Consider the following 19387-nt stretch of genomic DNA (forward strand, 5'->3'; position numbering starts at 1 on the left):
TGCCTTGTCGGACACTACCTTCACGTCGTATTTATGCATATACGCACTTATCAAAACGGTGATGATTGTAGATAGTTAAAATATGTTGATTGAAATGCATATATATATATATATATGCATTTCAATCAACATATTTTAACTATCTACAATCATCACCGTTTTGATAAGTGCGTATATGCATAAATACGACGTGAAGGTAGTGTCCGACAATTACATAGCATGATTTATAAAATGAAAGGCTTTCTTTTGTTAAAATTAATTATAATAATCTGATTGTCATGTTCTAAGTTGGTTTTAGTTCCTGTACTCTTAGTTTGTATGTTCTTATTTCCTGTGTTTATTTTGTTCCTTTGGTTTCCATTGCTTCCATTTGTTTCTATTGTAATAGTTCATTTTTCTTTGTTATTTAGTATGATGATTAAGTTCTGATCTTCTGTGTCTGAAATTTTGTTTTGGCTACAGGAACGAAGACTGCACATGTACATTGTGTACTGCCAAAACAAGCCTAAATCAGAGCACATTGTTTCAGAGTACATCGACACATATTTTGAGGTAAGACTCAAGTCACTGTCTGTGTCCTGCCTGACATTTAAACATGAGTCATGAAAAGTGAGACAGACCCATAACGACACTCATCTTTTCTTTGTATTTTCATCAGGATTTAAAGCAGAGGTTGGGCCATAGGCTACAGATCACAGATCTACTGATTAAACCAGTGCAACGGATCATGAAATACCAGCTTCTGCTGAAGGTCAGGCAGGGAATTTGCAGAAAGCAATGTAGCCATTCCTATCAGTATTACTGACCCATACAGCCTCATGCTTATTTAAAGAATAGATGACTTTGAGAAAAGATCATTATCTAGTTTTATTCTAACATCATTGTTCTGATTCCATAATTTTAGGATTTCCTCAAGTTCTCCAAAAAGGCTGGTTTGGACACTGTTGAATTAGAGGTAAGTGTTATTTGCTGACAAACCACCTAGCAACCACCTTAGTAATATACTGTACTGGCAAATTTTACATAGACAAGCACCAGTTATGTTTTCTTCAGAAAAATGAAATATCTATTTGTTACCATTGCTGTAATTACATTCGTTCTCTCACAGAAAGCAGTGGAGGTGATGTGTGTTGTTCCTAAACGCTGCAATGACATGATGAATGTTGGACGCCTCCAAGGATTTGATGTAAGATGCATTTCCTTTTTTTACAAATGTTTGTGAGGGTGTAGGTGGGAAGTTAAAAGCAGTTGTATATACATAAATTAGCAGGAATTCCTTTAAGTCCGATTCAGCTAAAAGGCAACCAATCAAACCTAGTATGACGGTGAATTTTCATTATTCTGTGAAAATAGTTTAGATGCCTGACAAAATTCACATTCTGAGCAACTAAAACACTGACCTTGCCTCCAAATAAAAAACATGGGACCATCACACAATATTTCGAGCTAGACAGCATAGAGAGTCTTGAATGAATGTTTATTATGCTAAAAATTCTGACTTAAAGCATGGTCACATTTCGTAGAAAATTTGTGAGTACATTTTTTTACACCTTTGTTGCCATGTAGAGTTGTCGAAAGTACCGACTTAGGTGCCTATCGGTACTGAAATTTTAAAAATGTGACGCTTTGACCACTGTTGAGCAGATTCGTAAACACCTCTGATTGGCCATTGTGTTGAAGTACTCACCGGATATGTTTGTGATTGGCTACAATGATCAACACACAGCACAATGAACCGTGAACACAATGGCCAATCAGAGGTGTTTATCAAAGGCGTTCAAAGCGTCACAATTTTAAAATTTCAGTATCGACTAGGTACCGAAGTCTGTACTTTTGACAACTCTAATGCTGTGTGTAGAGATTTATGAAGCACTGCTCACACAATAGTAATTTTCAAACCAAGCAGTTTTCTATTTGTCAACACTGCAAAGGATTAAGCATTGTTTATTTATTGTTCATTATTGTATTATTTTGTGTTCAGGGTAAAATTGTAGCCCAGGGCCGACTGCTTCTCCAGGACACATTTATGGTCTCAGACCAGGACGGTGGTCTCCTTTCTCGCATGAAGGAGAGGCGCATCTTCCTCTTTGAGCAGATAGTTATCTTCAGTGAACCTCTGGATAAAAAGAAGGGCTTTTCAATGCCAGGTTATCTTTTTAAGAACAGCATAAAGGTGTGTAGACAGAACCACTGCTGTAGAAAACACTGTGCTCAAAACACAGCATAGCAACCAAAAGCATTCATCTCATTCTTCTTCTTTTATCTATCTCTCACTACTCTGCAGGTCAGTTGGTTGGGTCTAGAGGAGAGTCCTGACAATGACCCTTGTAAGTTTATTTTAACCTCAAGGTCATCAACTGGCAGTACAGAGCACTATGTCCTCCATTCCTCCAACCGAATGGTTTGCCAGGCCTGGATCCAGCAGATCAGCAGCATCCTGGAAAATCAGAGAAACTTCCTCAATGGTAGCGCAATTTTAGAGTTTCCAACAAAGTTACAAAATGTGAGGTTATCTGTTAACCAAAAGGTTGTTGGTGTTAAGCCCACAAACAAATCTTAAACTCAGGTTGGTCCACTGGGATTTTTCCTGTAATATGTGCACTATATGTTGCTTTAGATCAGGGGTGTCCAAACCTGCTCCTGGTGTGCCAACGTCCTGCAGAGCTTAGCTCCAACCTGCCCCAAAACACTTGTCTTGAAGTTTCTTGTAATCCTGAAGACATTGATTAGCTGGTCCAGGTGTGTTTTAAATAGGACTGGAGCTAAACCCTGTGGAATAGTGTCCCTCTGGGAGCAGGATAGGACAGGATAGAACAGTGTTGGGAACATTCAGACATTATGTTTGAAACTCACCTTTAAGACAATCTAGTCATTTAGACAATCTAGCGACTAGGTCGTTTTGAAAATACGTTGTTTGAAGACTCTTAATGTTCATAGCTTTACTCTTTTACTTTACAACACTAGATACACCTTTGTCATTGATGATTGAGTTATAGTATTTAAAATAACTTGTCTCTTGTTGTCAACTCAGCACTGACTTCACCAATCGAATACCAACGGAACCATGTTGGGGCAAGCAGTCTTGGAGGACCCAGCAGCAGTGGTCTTCCAGGAGGTAGCAGCAGCTCTTCCATGGGTCCTGGCTGTGGCTCCCGATCCCGAACTTCCCGAATCCCTCAACCTTCCTCTCGTCTCCCTCAGCCTGTGCAGCATCACCACGCCCCCGCCCCAGATGACCGAACTTCAGGTACGTGCCCTCTTCCTCACAAGGACCTTAATGGTGAGGTTCCTAGGATGCGGGTCCTGGAGAGCCCCTTGAAGGAGCTGCGCGAGGAAGCCCAATCAGGGACACCCATTCCAAGAACTACAGCCGCACCCCTATCTCTCACCCTAACGAAGCCTCGTCTAAGAGTACCCTCGCCCGTTCTCTCCCCCTTGAACCCTCAGAACTTTACACTTTTCACACCAGGCATCCAAGCCCAGAAGGGCTCCCCGTTTTGGGCCTCGATGCCTGCTTCTCCCACTGGCAGGCCTGGCTCTTACACAGAGCAGAGTGACACGTTGAGTCGCAACCAGTGTCAGACTCGCAGGCATTCAGCCCACAGTAAGGAGTTGGACCGCATCAGTACTTGCTCCTCCACCAGTGAGCAGTCCCTGCACTCCACTCACAGCAATGGGGTAAGAGCTAGCTCCTGGCTTTAGTGAGGCCTAGTCCTGCTTCACCTCCACCTCCAGCTTCATACTAACCCGCTGGGGTGCGCAATTGTGCGTTGTCCTGGAACTAAAAGAGGATTCTCACAGGCTGTTGTGGATATTAACTGGCCTGGTTTGACTGTGCTGAGCAACTAACAACGTACACTGTTAAACAGGATAACTTCTCAAGAGTTTCTCAGAAACTCTGTGCATCCATTGACTATCTCTGCTGATTCTATCTGCTTTGAACTGGCAGGATTTTTTTCCTTAACTGCCCGTAAAGACCTAATATGCAAGCATTGGGAGCACGTAAACCAGCTAACTAACATTTACTAACACTTTTTTCTTTTTAACCTGCTTACAGCTATTTTGACAGATTTCAAAAATTGCTTTTTGAGACATTTAAAAAAAAAAGCATATCCCCTTAAAATTCCCTGCGGACTTATTTTCTATTGAAACAAGAACTTTGGGTGGGACATACCAAAGGGTTTGTCAAAAAAAAAAAAATAGGCTTTAGTTACTTCACAGCCATGAACAGTGATTTACTACTTGTGAGACAGAAGCAGGCCATATTAGAGTAAAGGATATGTTTTCATTTTTTTAACAGAGCATTTTATTGGACAAAAATTGTGGGTATTCCCAAAGTGCAGGATGAGTCATCAATATATTTTGCCTGTTTCCTGAAAAAGAAAGATTACTGTTAAATGCGTATATCTGTTCAAATATATTTTGTCAACTTTTAGCAGTCCACTGGCATATAGATGGTCACAAAGTTAAAAGAAATGGACTAAAATCACAAAACTCCAATATTTATTTCATTATGCAATAAAGATAAAGATAAAAGATCGTTGGCGATTCAACACAGTTCACCATGATCCAAGTTCCGACGACTATCAGTAGGAGCATAAACATTGTAACCAACAGTACAGCATCTGGGCAGCAAGTTAAGTGTGAACTGTCAGTGTGAATGACTCTTTAGTGTCACTTGAAAGAGGATCTTGTAATTAAAATGATTTTGCTTTTTAAATAATCTTTTCCTTAAACTGCTCTCACTTGCTTCATTCTTGCTCTCTTAAATGTCCAGCTCATTAAATGTCTTCAACATACTTCACATTCAAACATAGTAAATAAAATTTAAATTATGTAAAATTTGTGTTATGCTGAAGTTTTGCTTATGTTTTTGCTCTCAGAGTGAAAGCAGCAGCAGCAGCAGTGTGTCGACCATGTTGGTGACCCAGGACTATGTGGCTCTAAAGGAGGATGAGATCAGCGTATATCAAGGAGAGGTTGTGCAGATATTGGCCTCTAACCAGCAGAACATGTTTCTAGTTTTCCGTGCCGCCACAGAACAAGGCCCAGCAGCTGAGGGCTGGATCCCCGGCTATGTTCTGGGTCACACCTCCACCATCATTCCCGACTACCCAGACGGAACCCTCAAGTAAGGATTGGTTATTAATTGTTATTTAATACAAATAGACTAATTAGTCAGAGCTGGAATGAAGAAGCACCTTATGGTTTGACTTTTTTTTTTAAATGGTTTGGTATGCACAATATCAGCATTGTAATGTTTGCTAGCTTAAAGGTAATTTTAGGAGAGGCTAGCGATAGCGAGCTAGCTTTGAAAGCATAAGACCCCACCCTCCTTTCAGAGCGTCTCCAAAGCCACGCCTCTTCCAAAACACACACATTACAATAATAATTAACATAAACAACTTAAAGAGCACTGACCTGTACCACCTGCAGATTCATTTTGACGTTGATAGTGTTGCCATTGAAACGCATAAATTTGAGTCACAAACCGCCACTAAGTCACTAAGATGTCTCTTCCAAATAACGATAGTTATGGCGCGAACGCAGCATAAGCTCATTGTTTTGGTTCAGGAGGAACTGTAAAACATGGCTGCTGTTTTGGTTGTGGTGCTTGTGACTGGTGTCTGTCTTAACTCTGCATAGTTGTCACACCTGGTTGTAAATACACGCATGAAGAAGATGATGACGGGTCAAACAGTCTTTAATAAATCCACATGACTTATATATACACAGACAAATGAGATGGATAACGATACACAGCTGACAGTGATGATGATAATGATCAGTAACCATGGGGACAGACTAGTGGCAAAAAAGTGCAAAACAGAAGTCCAAGCAGGGTGAATTGGGTGACAATAGCATGAAACGCACTGATGGCGTATGATGTCTGCGTGAACAGGGTGTGCTTGGGTATGTAAGGGTACAGGCAGGTAGGACATTCTATCGTATCCCTCGGACCGAGGGATATGATTGGACGAATATTTTATGGTCCTACACCTTACCGAGATGATATAATAAATACAATACATTTAGACCACTTAACTTAGTGATTGCTATCGGGATGTGAAGAGACTTTCAACAAGCATAACAAAAAATGTTTTTGAGGCAAATCAGCTATCCTGCCTTTAATCAAGATAATAGAATTTTGACTATATGGTGTCACATGGCCTACAAGTAAATGGCATGGAGTACTAATTGTGTCAGCTACTTTAAGAACTTTGACAGCAAACGTCTTATGCCTTAAACCAGGGGCAACCTTAGCAATGTGTGCCACAATAGACACATGGTGGTGTAATCACTGACATGAGAGCAATAAAAGCGTGAAAAATGTATGTTTGCAAAAATGATTTTGTTTATTCTTGAAATACCAAATTAATTCACATCTGTAAGCCAGACAGCTATCTTTGAGGTTAGGTTCATGGTTCCTTCAGCTTCACAGCATTTTGTCATATTTTTTGCTCAATTGCTTGAGTGTACTGCAGTTTTAGAGCAGTTTTTATTGACATGAGTGACAAAAAAAAAGCACAGTTCTGGATATTTGCTTTATATTAAGTGGGGAAAAAAATGGGGCATGTTTTTCTTTCTAAAAATGTATTCTATTATATTATATTATATGAGCAATATCAGTAGCCGTGCGATATGGCTGTATATCAGCACGCTGTGATTACCTACGCGTGCTGATATACAGCCATATCGCACGGCTACGAGTGTGATATTGCGTTTATACAACAGTTCGACGGCACGAGTGTGTAAATAAATAAGAACAACAACAACGGAGTGTCTTTAAAACCGTCTTTTGTGCAGCACTACTTCCTTCCGCCACGGATTCAAATCTCAATTTGACAGTTGGACCAAGCCTCCGTTACTAATTCTAAAACGTCACTTTAGAACTAGTAACGAAGGAACGTTGAGTCGCTTCATTGAAACACATTGAATTTTGTACAGTATTAGAGAGAGAGAGAGAGAGAGAGAGAGTAGGCTATTACCTGTGTCTGGTATATTGCATTACATTCATTCTTCAAGTCGATGTCCATAATATTATATCCTTTATACAAGTCCGTTTGAATGTCAGCTGAGGAAAGCGATCTTTGTATTTGTCCTTTTTTACATCCATTACACCACAGCGCTAAAACAACTTCCTTTTGCAAAAGTTCCTTTCAATTTAAAAGTTTCTTGTGCTTCACTGACTCATTCTCCTGTAAAGTGTTGCCGCCATCTAAAGGCGTATTAATGTACTGTTCACTCAATCCAATGGACATATTTATATAAAATCATATTTATTAACAATAATATTTAGAACAACAAATAAGCACAATTGTACAGTTCAGTCAAACATAAAACACTAGTTATTAAAAAAAAATTAGGTCACCATTTACGCTTGTATGTGGGTTTTACAAATATTTAACGAATGAAAAGGATTTTAAAGAGCTTGTGACAAAACCTCCTAACTCCATTGGATCCTCAAACTGTCAATCAAGCCTCATTATTCTGCCTCACCTCCTGAATGAAGTGCGCACGCAGTTTGGACATCTCCTCTGTGCAATGCAAAGGTAAATAAAGATCTGATGTTTGGAAAAAAAAAATTGTAAAGCGTTTTCTTTACTCAAAAAACCATATGTTTATAAAGTTTAATGTTTTACGTATTTGAAGAGCGGAGAAAAGTCTGATATGTCCCGTCTAGTTGTAGCCAATATGCTATATAAGGATGTAATGTAACGTCTATTATTATCAAATTTAATATAGCACAATTCGACTTTCTCTGGAACAAATAATAGATTAATAAGACCAAAGATTGCCCGTTCTATGTACTCAAATTGAATTATGTCTCGTGTTTAACCACTATAAGAGCCAGCGGCAAATCCCTGAGGCACTGGCCGAGATTAAGCTGTTGTCGGCGGTTACAGAAGCACTGAACGACCGCTGACGCACTCGAGCTTGCATCTCCGAAAACGTCAAAACAAATTGTAAAATAGGCGCTGTTATTAAATATGAGTCACATATTTCAGGTCTAAACAACAACATTCTCGCCTAAAAAACTATTAAAACTACAGTTCGTGGTACAAGAAGTAGTATTTGTAAAAATTATGGTTGATTTGATCGGCCGCCATGACGGTCACTTCAAACGGAGTGATACAAACGGTGAAAAGGCAGTAGGAGTGCTGTTATCACTGAAATATCGCATGGCTATCAGCCAATCAGATTCGAGAACCAGACAGAACTGTTGTATAAATTATATTATATTATTATATTATATTATATTATATTATTATATTACACTTTATTTTAAGTTGTTACAGTGTAATTACACAAATGAGTAATAGTAGTATTAATTAACTGTGTACTCATAGGGTTAAGGTTAGGGTTTGATTTAGGGTTAGTTCCTTGTAATTATGCATAATTTACTGTTTTATTTAATATAATTACTATAGTAAGTACATGTAACATGCAACTACCTTAATATTATATTATATTATATTATATTATATTATATTATATTATATTATATTATATTATATCAAATAATGTGCACTGATGAATTTTCACAATAAAACAAAGAGTGTGTATTACAGTTTTTTTTTTTTTGTTTTTTTTTTTTATGCTTACACAGTTCTTGAAACTATGGCTCAATTCCTCAAAATTCTACACACAAAACCACAAAACACACACAACATGCAAAACGTCACACATATCTTGCAAAAGTAAACACTTTATTCAAAAGCATTTTAACTCATCTAAAAATGGTATTTTTGAACTCTACACACAGACATAAAATGATTACACATACATGCCAAACTAAACACGGATGTGAAAAATGTAAAACACTACTATCTTGTGTCTTTTGCTTGTTCAGTGTGCAGTGGAGTGCACAGGAGTTTGTCAAAGCACTCACACGTACATGCATATGCACAAATACACTATATATACAGTATGTATTCACAGCTGATGAATTTTACAGTTATGGAACTGAACACTAACACACACATACAAACACACATATATATATATACGCGCACACACATGCATACATTTATTCATACATATATGTAAATACATATATAAATATATACTGTATTTACACTATAAACAGAAATGCAAAATGATTTAGGGTTATTTTAGGGTTTAATTCTCACTTTTAACTAGTTGCTTATTAGCTTGCATATGACTGGTATATTGGTTGTTTATTAGTACTTATTGACTTATTCTGCGTGACCTTATTCTACATCCCTTAGTTTTTACGGTTGCTTAAGCACAGTTTTAAAAACAAGGCTCATTTTGTCAAAACACTACACACAATTCACAGATCCACACACACAAGTAGTAGAACACCTCAGTTATTTTGCAAAATGAAACACTTCATTCAAAACTTTACATTAATTTAACAAAACCCAACTTTGACACCATATGGAACACACATGGTTCATATATTCTGATTCTGTTTGATTCATTTACACACTGCTGTGCTCAATCTTAAACACTTGTAACTTTTATACTTTTCTAATGATATAGTCTGGGTTTGATTTTTTTCAGAGATATTGTTAGAGTAATATACTTGAATATATTAACAAAAAAACCAACAAAAAAAAAACACACAAGATCAGTACTGCACATTGATAAAAATATTTATCTCTCACCACATTGTAAAACCATTCAATACATCCATGCCTTTCCAAAGGTTACATTTTGAACTGAAAATCAGAACATATTCTAAATACAATATAGTACACGAACAAAAACATTTGTGGAGACAAAACAAAAGCATGATTTTAAATAAAAAAACAAATAGAAAAAACACCTGAGCATCATCTCTTGGCCTAGCTGGATTTGGCCATAGCCCTTCATCCACATCACAGGCGATGTCCTCTCACGCAAGACAGTGAGGGAAGAATCTTTTTGAATGACGAATCCATATTTGCACAGGCCCTGCATCAATTAGGTCAGGCCTCTAACATGGCTTGAATGAGGCACATAGGGCTGGAGATTGTAAACCTTCCATGCCAAAAAAAAACAAAACTCCTCAATGGGTTTAAGGAAGGGACGGTATGCCCATTTGGTCTTGTGCTGTGACGATTTTGTGCAGTCTGTCTAAAATGTGAATATGTGGCCGTGTTGTAAGGGCCTAAGTTGGCATGCTGGTGGAGGACCCTATTCTGCGTGCATTGTCTCGGGATATTCAAAATAGCTCTGTGGCCAATGATGTTTCTCCCTCTTCCTCTTACTGCAACATTGCCTTCCATTTTGTTGAAGATACATAAACTCACCTTTTTCCTATTTCCTTTTTATAGTACTTGCACCTGATTGTTGAGTTTACAGTTAAGCACCTAAGTGTCTGAACACCTGTGTTTGATCAGTTGGTTTATAGGGGTGGTATTTTAGACAGCAGTGTCTTGAAATGGCAAAGAAGTGACATTATGTTAGATTTCTGTGTCTAATGTAGAGAAGTGTGTTTAGTGTTGTGCAAAAAAATGTGTGTAGTGTTTTGCAAAAAGTGTGAAGCTGAGAATGTGCTTATAATTGTGCAAATCTGGGCTAAGGTTTTGCTCCTTGAGTGTAAGGTTTCAGTAACTGTGTGTTATTTTTAATTTTAGTGCGTAAACAATCATAAAAAACTGTAATCCTACACAATACCTAAACTTAAATGCTACAAAAACTACCTTACTAACTATTAATAGGCAGTAAATTAGGAATTAATTGAGGCGAAAGTTGTAGTTAATAGTGAATAGGTGTTCCTTATACTGAAGTGTTACCATAATTTGATTGAAAGTTTTGATTTCTAAATGATCAATTCATGTATATAATTTAAGTGTTTTCACACATGATCACTGGGTGTAGGTCATCAGTAAATGAGTGTTGACATTTAAATGGCAGCGTTTCCCAAATAAATCAAAAAAGCTGTTAGTTTTGAACAATGTGTGTAATGTACAGAATTGTGTTTAGAGTTTGCAAAAAGTTTGTTTTACAATAGCAAACTGAGTTTAAAGCACATAACGTGCTTGTAGTTTTGCAGACTTGGTCTGAAGATTCGGTACATGAGTGAATGGTTTCACTGAGTGGGCCTCAAGTACCACTTTTAGTGTGTAAGCAATTAAAAAAAAAGTATGTAAACAGCTTCATTTTGAGATTATGTTGACCATTAATTTACCACAAAGGCTGTAAGTGTGAAAGCATCTACTTTATAACTTACTTGGAAAAGACCAAAGTTTTTAAAAGGATAGAGACATCTTGTTTGTCATCTAGTATTTATAGTCTAACTGCGAATTAGCTGTCTCAAAAACAGTGCTATATTTGTCTTTCAGGAAGTCTTCATCGTGGCACACAGCTCTCCGCATCAGACGAAAGTCTGAAAAGAGAGATAAAGAGGGCAGAAAAGAGAGCAAACCAGAGAATGGCTTTCGCAAGTCTAGAGATGGACCCGCCAATAAGGTTTCTGTAAAGGTACTGTCTTAACAGTCTAATGATTCATTATGTAATCATCACTTATGTCATTTCATGGTTTGACAAATTCTACATTCTTTTTTTCTTTTTCAGCTTTTGAATCCCAACTACATTTATGATGGTAAATCAGAATATTGTTCTTTCGTTCTTGGAAATCTCTCTGAATATATAAAATCAATTCATGTGTCATAATGAAACAACCAAATGACTGTAAGTTTCTGAATTGCTGGCAGCAGTTCCCCCAGAGTTCATTGTCCCCCTGAGTGAGGTGGTGTGTGACAGGGGTGACAGTGTTACTCTCCGCTGTAAGATCTGTGGGCAGCCCAAAGCCTCGGTCTGCTGGAGAGGGCCTGACCAGAGCACTCTCAGCAGTGGTGGAAGATACACACTCACACACAGGTAAAACCAGTACACAGACATCATTATGCATGTCATGCAGTTGGTGCAGACAGCAGGTGGCGCTTTTGCTTTATGTTTTCTGCTCGACTGCATTGTGAGGAAAAAAAGAGTAATTTTGCTACTTTCATTATGACTGTTTACAGAAAGAAACATGTTACATGCTAAATATTTCTGTGCAGTTGTCGTCATGTTGTTCATTGACTACATTTGGTAATTTGGATGAAAAAGAATAATTTACTCTTTTACAATTTGTCATTGATGTTGGTTAGGCAAAAGTAATCTCTCCCCATGGCACTTAGATTATTTCCTTTTTGAACAAATTTCCTGATTAAATTTTACAATCAAAATGTAACAATGTGTGTGTGTGTATATATATATATATATATATATATATATATAAATCTTTTGTTAAAAAGCATATTGGTTACCAAAATTAAAAAAAAGCTTAGTAAAAAAAAAAAAAAGATTTGTGTAATGTGAATATGTAAAAACAGATAAAAACAATCCGAATTTTTATTACAAAATAAACCCTGACAGGGTGATCAGGATTCTGGTGTGAAACATCTCTCAAAAGGTTCATTGTACAATAATGACTGTATTATTCTGCTTATTACATGACTTGCCAAATAAATTGTAATGAATGTACATGAAATATTGATTTTAACCTCTACTTTTATTCTTAATAAAAGGTCAATACTTATATGGTGGAGTAATAACTTCTTTCAATGAATCCGTTTGAGATCGAATTAATCCTAGATTTTTTGCTATACATTTCTGACATGGCATCTGAGGATTCTCATTTTTCTCAGTTATTTTGCTTGGTAAAACTTTAAGGTAACACTTTATTTTACAGTCTCATTGTTATATATGTTAAATATAGTTACTATTGTAATAAAATTATAAAAATTATAAATGATGCATAATTACATGCAACTAACCCTAAACCAAACCAAACCCCAATCCGAAACCTACAGTTAGTTACTTAATATTTCTCAGTACTTAAATATATAATTACAGTGTAACAAAGACACCTTAAAATAAAGTGTAACCCACTTTACAATAAGGTCCATTAGTTAACTTGAACTAATAATGAACTGCACCTCTACAGCATTTATTAATCTTTGTTAATGTTAATTTCAACATTTACTAATACATTATTAAAATCAGGTGTTGTATTTGTTAACATTACTTAATGCACTCTGAAGTAACAGGAACAAACTATGAATAGCTGGATTTGTTAACACAGATTAACAAATACAGTAACAAATATATTATGTTAACAAATGAACATTTTTGTAAAGTGCTTTTGCTTTATTTCCAGATTCAATCATAGGCTCATTCTTACATGTCAGAGCACAAAAGCACATGCACACTCTTCAAAAACTAAAAGACATAAATGATATTTGTATATATTCGAAATGAAAAATATGTAATTTGTAATGAATGTCAGCTTGTTTGTTTTAACTCCACATGCCATGCAAATAAGAAACGTCGCTTCTAACCACAGGTCGAGAGCTGTTGTTCCAACCACACAACTGTTTGTGAATGTTATTACAACTATGGGAAACTTACCCCTGATTGACCAATCAGAATCTTGTAATGCAGAGAAGTTTGTTTTGAATGGACAGAACAATGCTGGTTTTGCAGTTTAGTAATTTTTGTCTCCTAATTATTTACTTTTTGTTCAGCGAGACAGGGGAAGTGACCCTCCGTATCTCACCTGCCACTCTGGACGACAGTGGCACCTACACCTGTATCGCCTCTAATGACGTGGGCTCAGTGACATCATCAGCCTACCTCAGAGTGCTTGGTCAGTTGATTTGTTGTCCACACTGCTCAAAACAAAAAGTTTAATTATAGTAGTCGAGTCACTAACTTTGTTGGTTTTTCCATAGGCACGTCCTGTGACGGTATCCTCTGGAAGGATAACTTTGAGTCCCTCTACACTGAAGTCATGGAACTGGGGAGGTACTGTACAAATTAAGTACTCTCACATACTGAATTAGCTAGATGAAAATAAAACATACTTATTTATCTTTAACATTTGAAACCAGCTAATGTTTGTTTTCTGTCCATCTATAGAGGCAGGTTTGCCGTCACTAAGTGGTGTGAGCAAAGAGGAAGCAGGCGATCAGTGGCCGCTAAGCTAGTTAATAAGAAGCTAATGCGTCGAGAGCAGGTGGTTCAAGAGCTGGGCGTCCTACAGTGTCTTCAGCATCCTCATCTTGTGGGCCTGTTGGACACCTATGAGACCCCAGCCAGTTATGTTCTCATCCTGGAGATGTACGTCGACTTCTTTTCTTTATCTGTAAAAGTATAATCTTCTCGCACACAATGCACATGATAATACTGTCAGTTGATCTAGGAAAGTGTGACTGTTTTTTTGTAACACATTTTTGTAACTTTTTTTTTTTTGCATATCAGTGCTGATCAAGGTCGTCTCCTGGACTATATTGTTAGCTGGGGGAACTTGACAGAAGAAAAGGTGTCTTTTTACCTACGGGATATTCTAGAAGCTTTACACTACCTTCACGCATGCAGGATTGCTCATCTTGACTTGAAGGTGGGCCTCTCCATTGAATTATTCTTAAATAAATTTGTAGATCATTTGGGGAAGCAAGTGGGGGGCCTCGGCACATTTCCAAGAGAGCTGCAAGATGGCTTAAAATGTTTTAAATGAAGACTCGATAACTTATAAAATCAGCTAAAACATTGAAAAAATCAAGACATATTTCTTATTTTAATGTGTTCCCTCAAAAACCTTAACCTCAAAAAAAGCTTCTCAAACATTTTAAAAGTTTGACTTCTAGACCTAAACATAGAAATGTATATAATAAATAAAAATTTTTGTAGTTATTTTAAGCTCTTATATATTTTATCAGGGAGACATTGCTAAGAAATTGCAATCTGTGGGCAAAAACAAAATGCTTTATCCTGTAATGACAAATGACTTGAAACTTCATGTAGATTTATTAGTCATAAAAAGTGTGAACCCTGCAGAACATTCAGTACTTCAATTTAGTATTTTTTTTATTACTTATAATTATTTTACATTTACATTTATTCATTTAGCAGGCAATTTTTTTTTTTCAAAATGATTAATGAGGAATACATCAAGCTCATCTTAATAACGAGAAGTGTTAATAATAAAAAGCTTCATACATTTTCTAAAATAATACAGACTAACAGGGAGGAATTTAAGCAATAGTGAAAGCAGAAGAAGATGTTTAAAGAGTCAGCAGGATACAGTAAAGTGCTTACAGAGCTAAAAACAAGCCTACACCATGCAAATGTCTGAAATCGAAACTACTGGACAGTTTATAACAAGCATTTCCAATACCAATAACTTCTAAACAAATCAATGCATTAAGAATAAAAATAAAGAGTAGAATAAATAGATCCAAATGTTAATTTAAACAACAGAAGCAGGATTTTAAGGGTTTTTATATATATATATATATATATACAGTCAAACCAAAATTATTCAGACACCTTGAACATTTCATTCATTAATATAGTTTATTCACTATAGTTTAAAAAATGGTAATAAAATATGACAAGATCTCAGAGTTAAACTGTGTCAGAAAAAAAATCTTAATTATGTCAGATAACACTTAAGCAAAACATGGTCAGGTCAAAGTGTCTGAATAATTTTTGGTTCCAAATTTTTATCAATTTTATTGGTAGTCCACTGTATGAATAATTTTTGGGTATAATATGTCACCATTTACTTTATTTTGCTATCCTCACTTGCATAAATGAACTATAGTGTCCTGCACCCACTAGTAAAGATATATCAGAAATATCAAAAGTTTCTGAATAATTTTTGGTTTGACTATCTATATATATATAGAGAGAGAGAGAGACCATATAGTTAATTATTTAATAAACGATGACAGACAAAGAGAATCCCAGTACAAGAGATTTATCCAAAAGGATACATTTATTCTATAGTATGACTTAAATACAGGAATATGAATATATACATATTTAATTGCCCATATTTTAATTGAAGATGTCATAATAGCATCACTATGAATTCAAGTTGAATGATTTCACTCAATTAGCCTTTAGTTCTTCATGAAAAGCTAAAAATAATAACATTTGTAACAACATGTCACTCGGGGCTTTCTGTGCCATTTTTGGGGGGTTCATCTTAACACAAGGGTCTAATTTTATCTAAAAATATTTTATCTAAAAATATTAGGGTGTATACAAATCCCTCATTAACAAATAGACAAAAAAAAAAAAAAGATATTTAACATAATACAAATTCACAGATCACTATATTCCAGAGACACAAAATTAGATAACCTGAGTTAACCTCAAAACTGTTTTGACTGACTAAATCTCACAAATGTTGACATTCAGCTGAAATAACAAAATTAAGAAAAAATAGCCAATCATTCAGTGTTGAGATGAGATTTGTGCCATCTATAAGAACAGATTGGGGGGGGTCCATCTTACCCTATATATCTATTGAATAATTCAATTTTGCCAAATATTTTGTTTCAAAGACTACTCGAATTTTTGACCTGTGAATTTCATCATTCTAAAGTCAAATATTCTGTATAATCTATGCTATATTCTTATTCTTCTATTTTTCATCATTATCCCATACTTGTGTGTCTTCCAGCCAGAGAACGTCTTACTCGAGCAAACGTCAACCCAGCCTCTAGTCAAACTGACGGACTTCGGCGACGCTGCACATCTCTCCAACACCCCATACATCCACCCTCTGCTGGGCAGCCCGGAGTTCTCCGCCCCTGAGCTGGTGTTGGGTGAGCCAGCGGCTCTGGTGTCTGACATCTGGAGTCTAGGCGTGTTGGCCTACGTGATGCTCAGCGGGGCGTCCCCGTTCCTGGACGAGAGCGTTGAGGAGACCTGCCTTAACATCTGCCGCCTCGACTTCAGCTTCCCGGAGGACTACTTCCGCGGCGTGAGTCAGGCGGCGCGGGACTTCGTATGCGCCTTACTCCAAGTCGAGCCTTGCAGGCGTCCCTCTGCGCAGGTTTGCCTCCGCGAGGAGCCCTGGCTGCAGCCAAACACGGCCTCCGGCGCAACTCGCCTCGACACTTCCAGACTCGTCTCATTTATAGAGCGGAGGAAACATCAGAACGACCTGCGACCCGTTGCCAATTTCCGATCATTCCTGCGTAGTCGCCTACTTAGCCAGACCTGAGAGAAACGTAGAGAGGAAATCTAACAGTAATCATGTTCTCCTGGAGATCTGTTTAAGATATGGAGGAAGTCTGGTGAAAATGTAGATCATGAATAGGAAATATGCTGAAATCTCATCCTCGTTTTAGAGTCATTCTGAAATGGTTCTGGGTCTCTGTTACTGTAACTGCTGCTGACAAATCTCTGAAGTCCCCTTTCCAACCCTTCAAGAAATCATTTCAACTACATGTTCTTTCTCTCTTTGTATGAATGACACTTCTAAGAAAAAAAATGTGAATTAGGAAGGGGGCAAGATTTTTTGAAGGTTGTTCCCTGAGCCAGAAAGGCTTAGCCTTGTGTTCTGACAGTATTCCCATCAGGTTGTTTCAGTGGAGTACTGTAATTTGAATAGCTACATTCAGGAAAGATTACATTTTGTATAAACCATGTATAGAAGCACAGTAAAGATGATATCTTTATCCTGAATGTTTTGGAGAAGAACAAAATGCTTATTTAAAGGGAAATAAAATTGGTTAAATTATTGTGTTCATCTCGAGTTTCATGTTTGATAAGCATACAGTCATATTGGAAATCAATCATAACAAATGAAACGCTTTTTAACAGCTGCAACTCTATCAGACAAGGGGAGTAAAAGATAAGCTTTTTGTTTCGATTCACATCTGTCTATCAGCCTTATGTTGTAAATAAACTGGACCTGCCTTCATTCATGTTCATTTGCAGTGTTTGAAATGCTTTCTCATTGGCTGATCATGACCAGTTAGAATACAAGCTAGAAAACCGCAGAAGGCAGGAAGCACCAGTAACCAGAGCAAATGTGCACTCTTTGTAATTTGTTGAAATGTGCAATGTTGGGGCTTTTACATTTTGCAGCTATTTATAATGATTCGTGTTAAATCGCCATTGTTAAGTACATGTATCAGCCACTGCGAGTTGAGATATGTGTCTGTGGCTCTTTTGCTGAGTTTTCTGTGTTCAGTATTATTTTGTAAGCTTAAGCTTCATTGGTGAAAATCATTTGCGTCTTCGTCACACTTTCGTTATGAATGTCATTATTTTGAATTGTTATACCAAAGTTAATCCTCATGTACCTAAATGCTTCTTCTCCCTGTTTGGTGGTTATAATTTGTAACAATAAGTTATGAATGCAATTCTGACTCCTAGAGCAGGAGTTTACATGTATTGATTGTTGATTTATTTATTGTGTCTTGTTCGGTTTTTGTTAATCGAATTTAAGTAAGTAGTGCTTCATATTGTCAGATTATTAGGAAGTTTTATTTCCATATCTGCTCATTGTAGCAGTAGTCTGTTAATGTAAGGTTGCATGACTAAATGACAATAATTATTATTTGTTTTCAGTTCACTTTGTTTTAAATACAATGAGATGAATCGTTCCCATGTACTACATCTGTTGTACAGGGAGAAAGTACCAAGTTAATGGCCTCCAAATTGTGGGTTTGAGTTTAAGAGGCAAGTTACAGTGGACTAATTGCCCAAAATAGCAACTGTTATCTCTTGTCACTAAAACCTGCAGTTATTTTATTGCTGAATATAAAGGAGGTAAATACTATGTTGGGACAGTAATGTTAGTATGACTTTTCATGTTTTATTTAAGTTAGTTTCTCATAATGTATAGATGTACAGACACCATAAAAACCTGGACGTAGCGACACCCTGTTTTTTACATAACAATGTCATTTTGAATGTTTTTGACTCAATATTAATTTTGCATGTACATTTCTTTGTACAGAAACCATACATGTTTGCACATTCTGTGCTGTACATAAGTTACTTTACCCTCAGTTATTTTTGAGATTAAACATCTGAAACATTTTATTCGTACAACTAGTCTCCAGTGTCTTCGTTTAACACTTTTTGCTTCCACATCTGTAACTCACTGAATTTTTGAGCTATAGAGTGCTCAAACCTTCATATAAAGTACCCACATTTGTTCACTACAAAATGAACCAATTCAAATCTCTGCAAGAAAATCACAGCTCTTACAAATTGATGTCAAATACATGGTGTGCCTTTGTTACAATCTACCCCACTATTGGGGTAGGTTGTAACACATGTTGGGCTAGGTTGCAGACAATACAAAACAATGCCTCTATTTCTGTGACTGACCACAGCTCAAATCCTCTTACTGTTTGTCACAGTTGTGTGTGTGCATGTGTGTGTAAATTAGTATACTAGGACAAACTTCCTATTGGTATGTATGCTTAATGAACTGCAGTGTGCCTAAAAAAAAATTACATTTGTGAGTGTATTTGTGAATATTCTCAGAGTAAAAATGGTGACAAATTAATGCAGACTTGGTGGGCCTAGAGACTGCATACTGTAGGGCACATTTTACCGAGTTGCCAAATGGCTC

At 36.7% G+C, this 19387-nt stretch overlaps 1 protein-coding gene across 3 annotated transcripts in view; it reads left to right on the forward strand.

Moving 5' to 3' along the window:
* Positions 1–18855, forward strand: part of triob (trio Rho guanine nucleotide exchange factor b) — a 188572-nt gene extending 169717 nt beyond the window's left edge. Inside the window, exons 43-58 of one of the 3 annotated variants that reach the window (XM_048153954.1) lie at positions 463–552; positions 659–751; positions 905–955; positions 1109–1186; positions 1982–2173; positions 2285–2465; positions 3032–3678; positions 4884–5131; positions 11298–11436; positions 11530–11557; positions 11673–11835; positions 13524–13645; positions 13731–13803; positions 13918–14118; positions 14260–14398; positions 16472–18855. In XM_048153954.1, the coding sequence (XP_048009911.1) occupies positions 463–552; positions 659–751; positions 905–955; positions 1109–1186; positions 1982–2173; positions 2285–2465; positions 3032–3678; positions 4884–5131; positions 11298–11436; positions 11530–11557; positions 11673–11835; positions 13524–13645; positions 13731–13803; positions 13918–14118; positions 14260–14398; positions 16472–17017 (2991 nt within the window). In that variant the 3' untranslated portion in view covers positions 17018–18855. Of the gene's footprint in view, positions 1–462; positions 553–658; positions 752–904; positions 956–1108; positions 1187–1981; positions 2174–2284; positions 2466–3031; positions 3679–4883; positions 5132–11297; positions 11437–11529; positions 11558–11669; positions 11836–13523; positions 13646–13730; positions 13804–13917; positions 14119–14259; positions 14399–16471 lie in introns of those variants that run through there. The other 2 variants (XM_048153953.1, XM_048153955.1) reach the window with 2 other exon arrangements.
* The last annotated feature ends 532 nt before the right edge of the window (positions 18856–19387 follow it).

This window comes from Megalobrama amblycephala, linkage group LG13 (assembly GCF_018812025.1).
Source record: "Megalobrama amblycephala isolate DHTTF-2021 linkage group LG13, ASM1881202v1, whole genome shotgun sequence".
In the NCBI taxonomy this organism is placed as follows: domain Eukaryota; kingdom Metazoa; phylum Chordata; class Actinopteri; order Cypriniformes; family Xenocyprididae; genus Megalobrama; species Megalobrama amblycephala.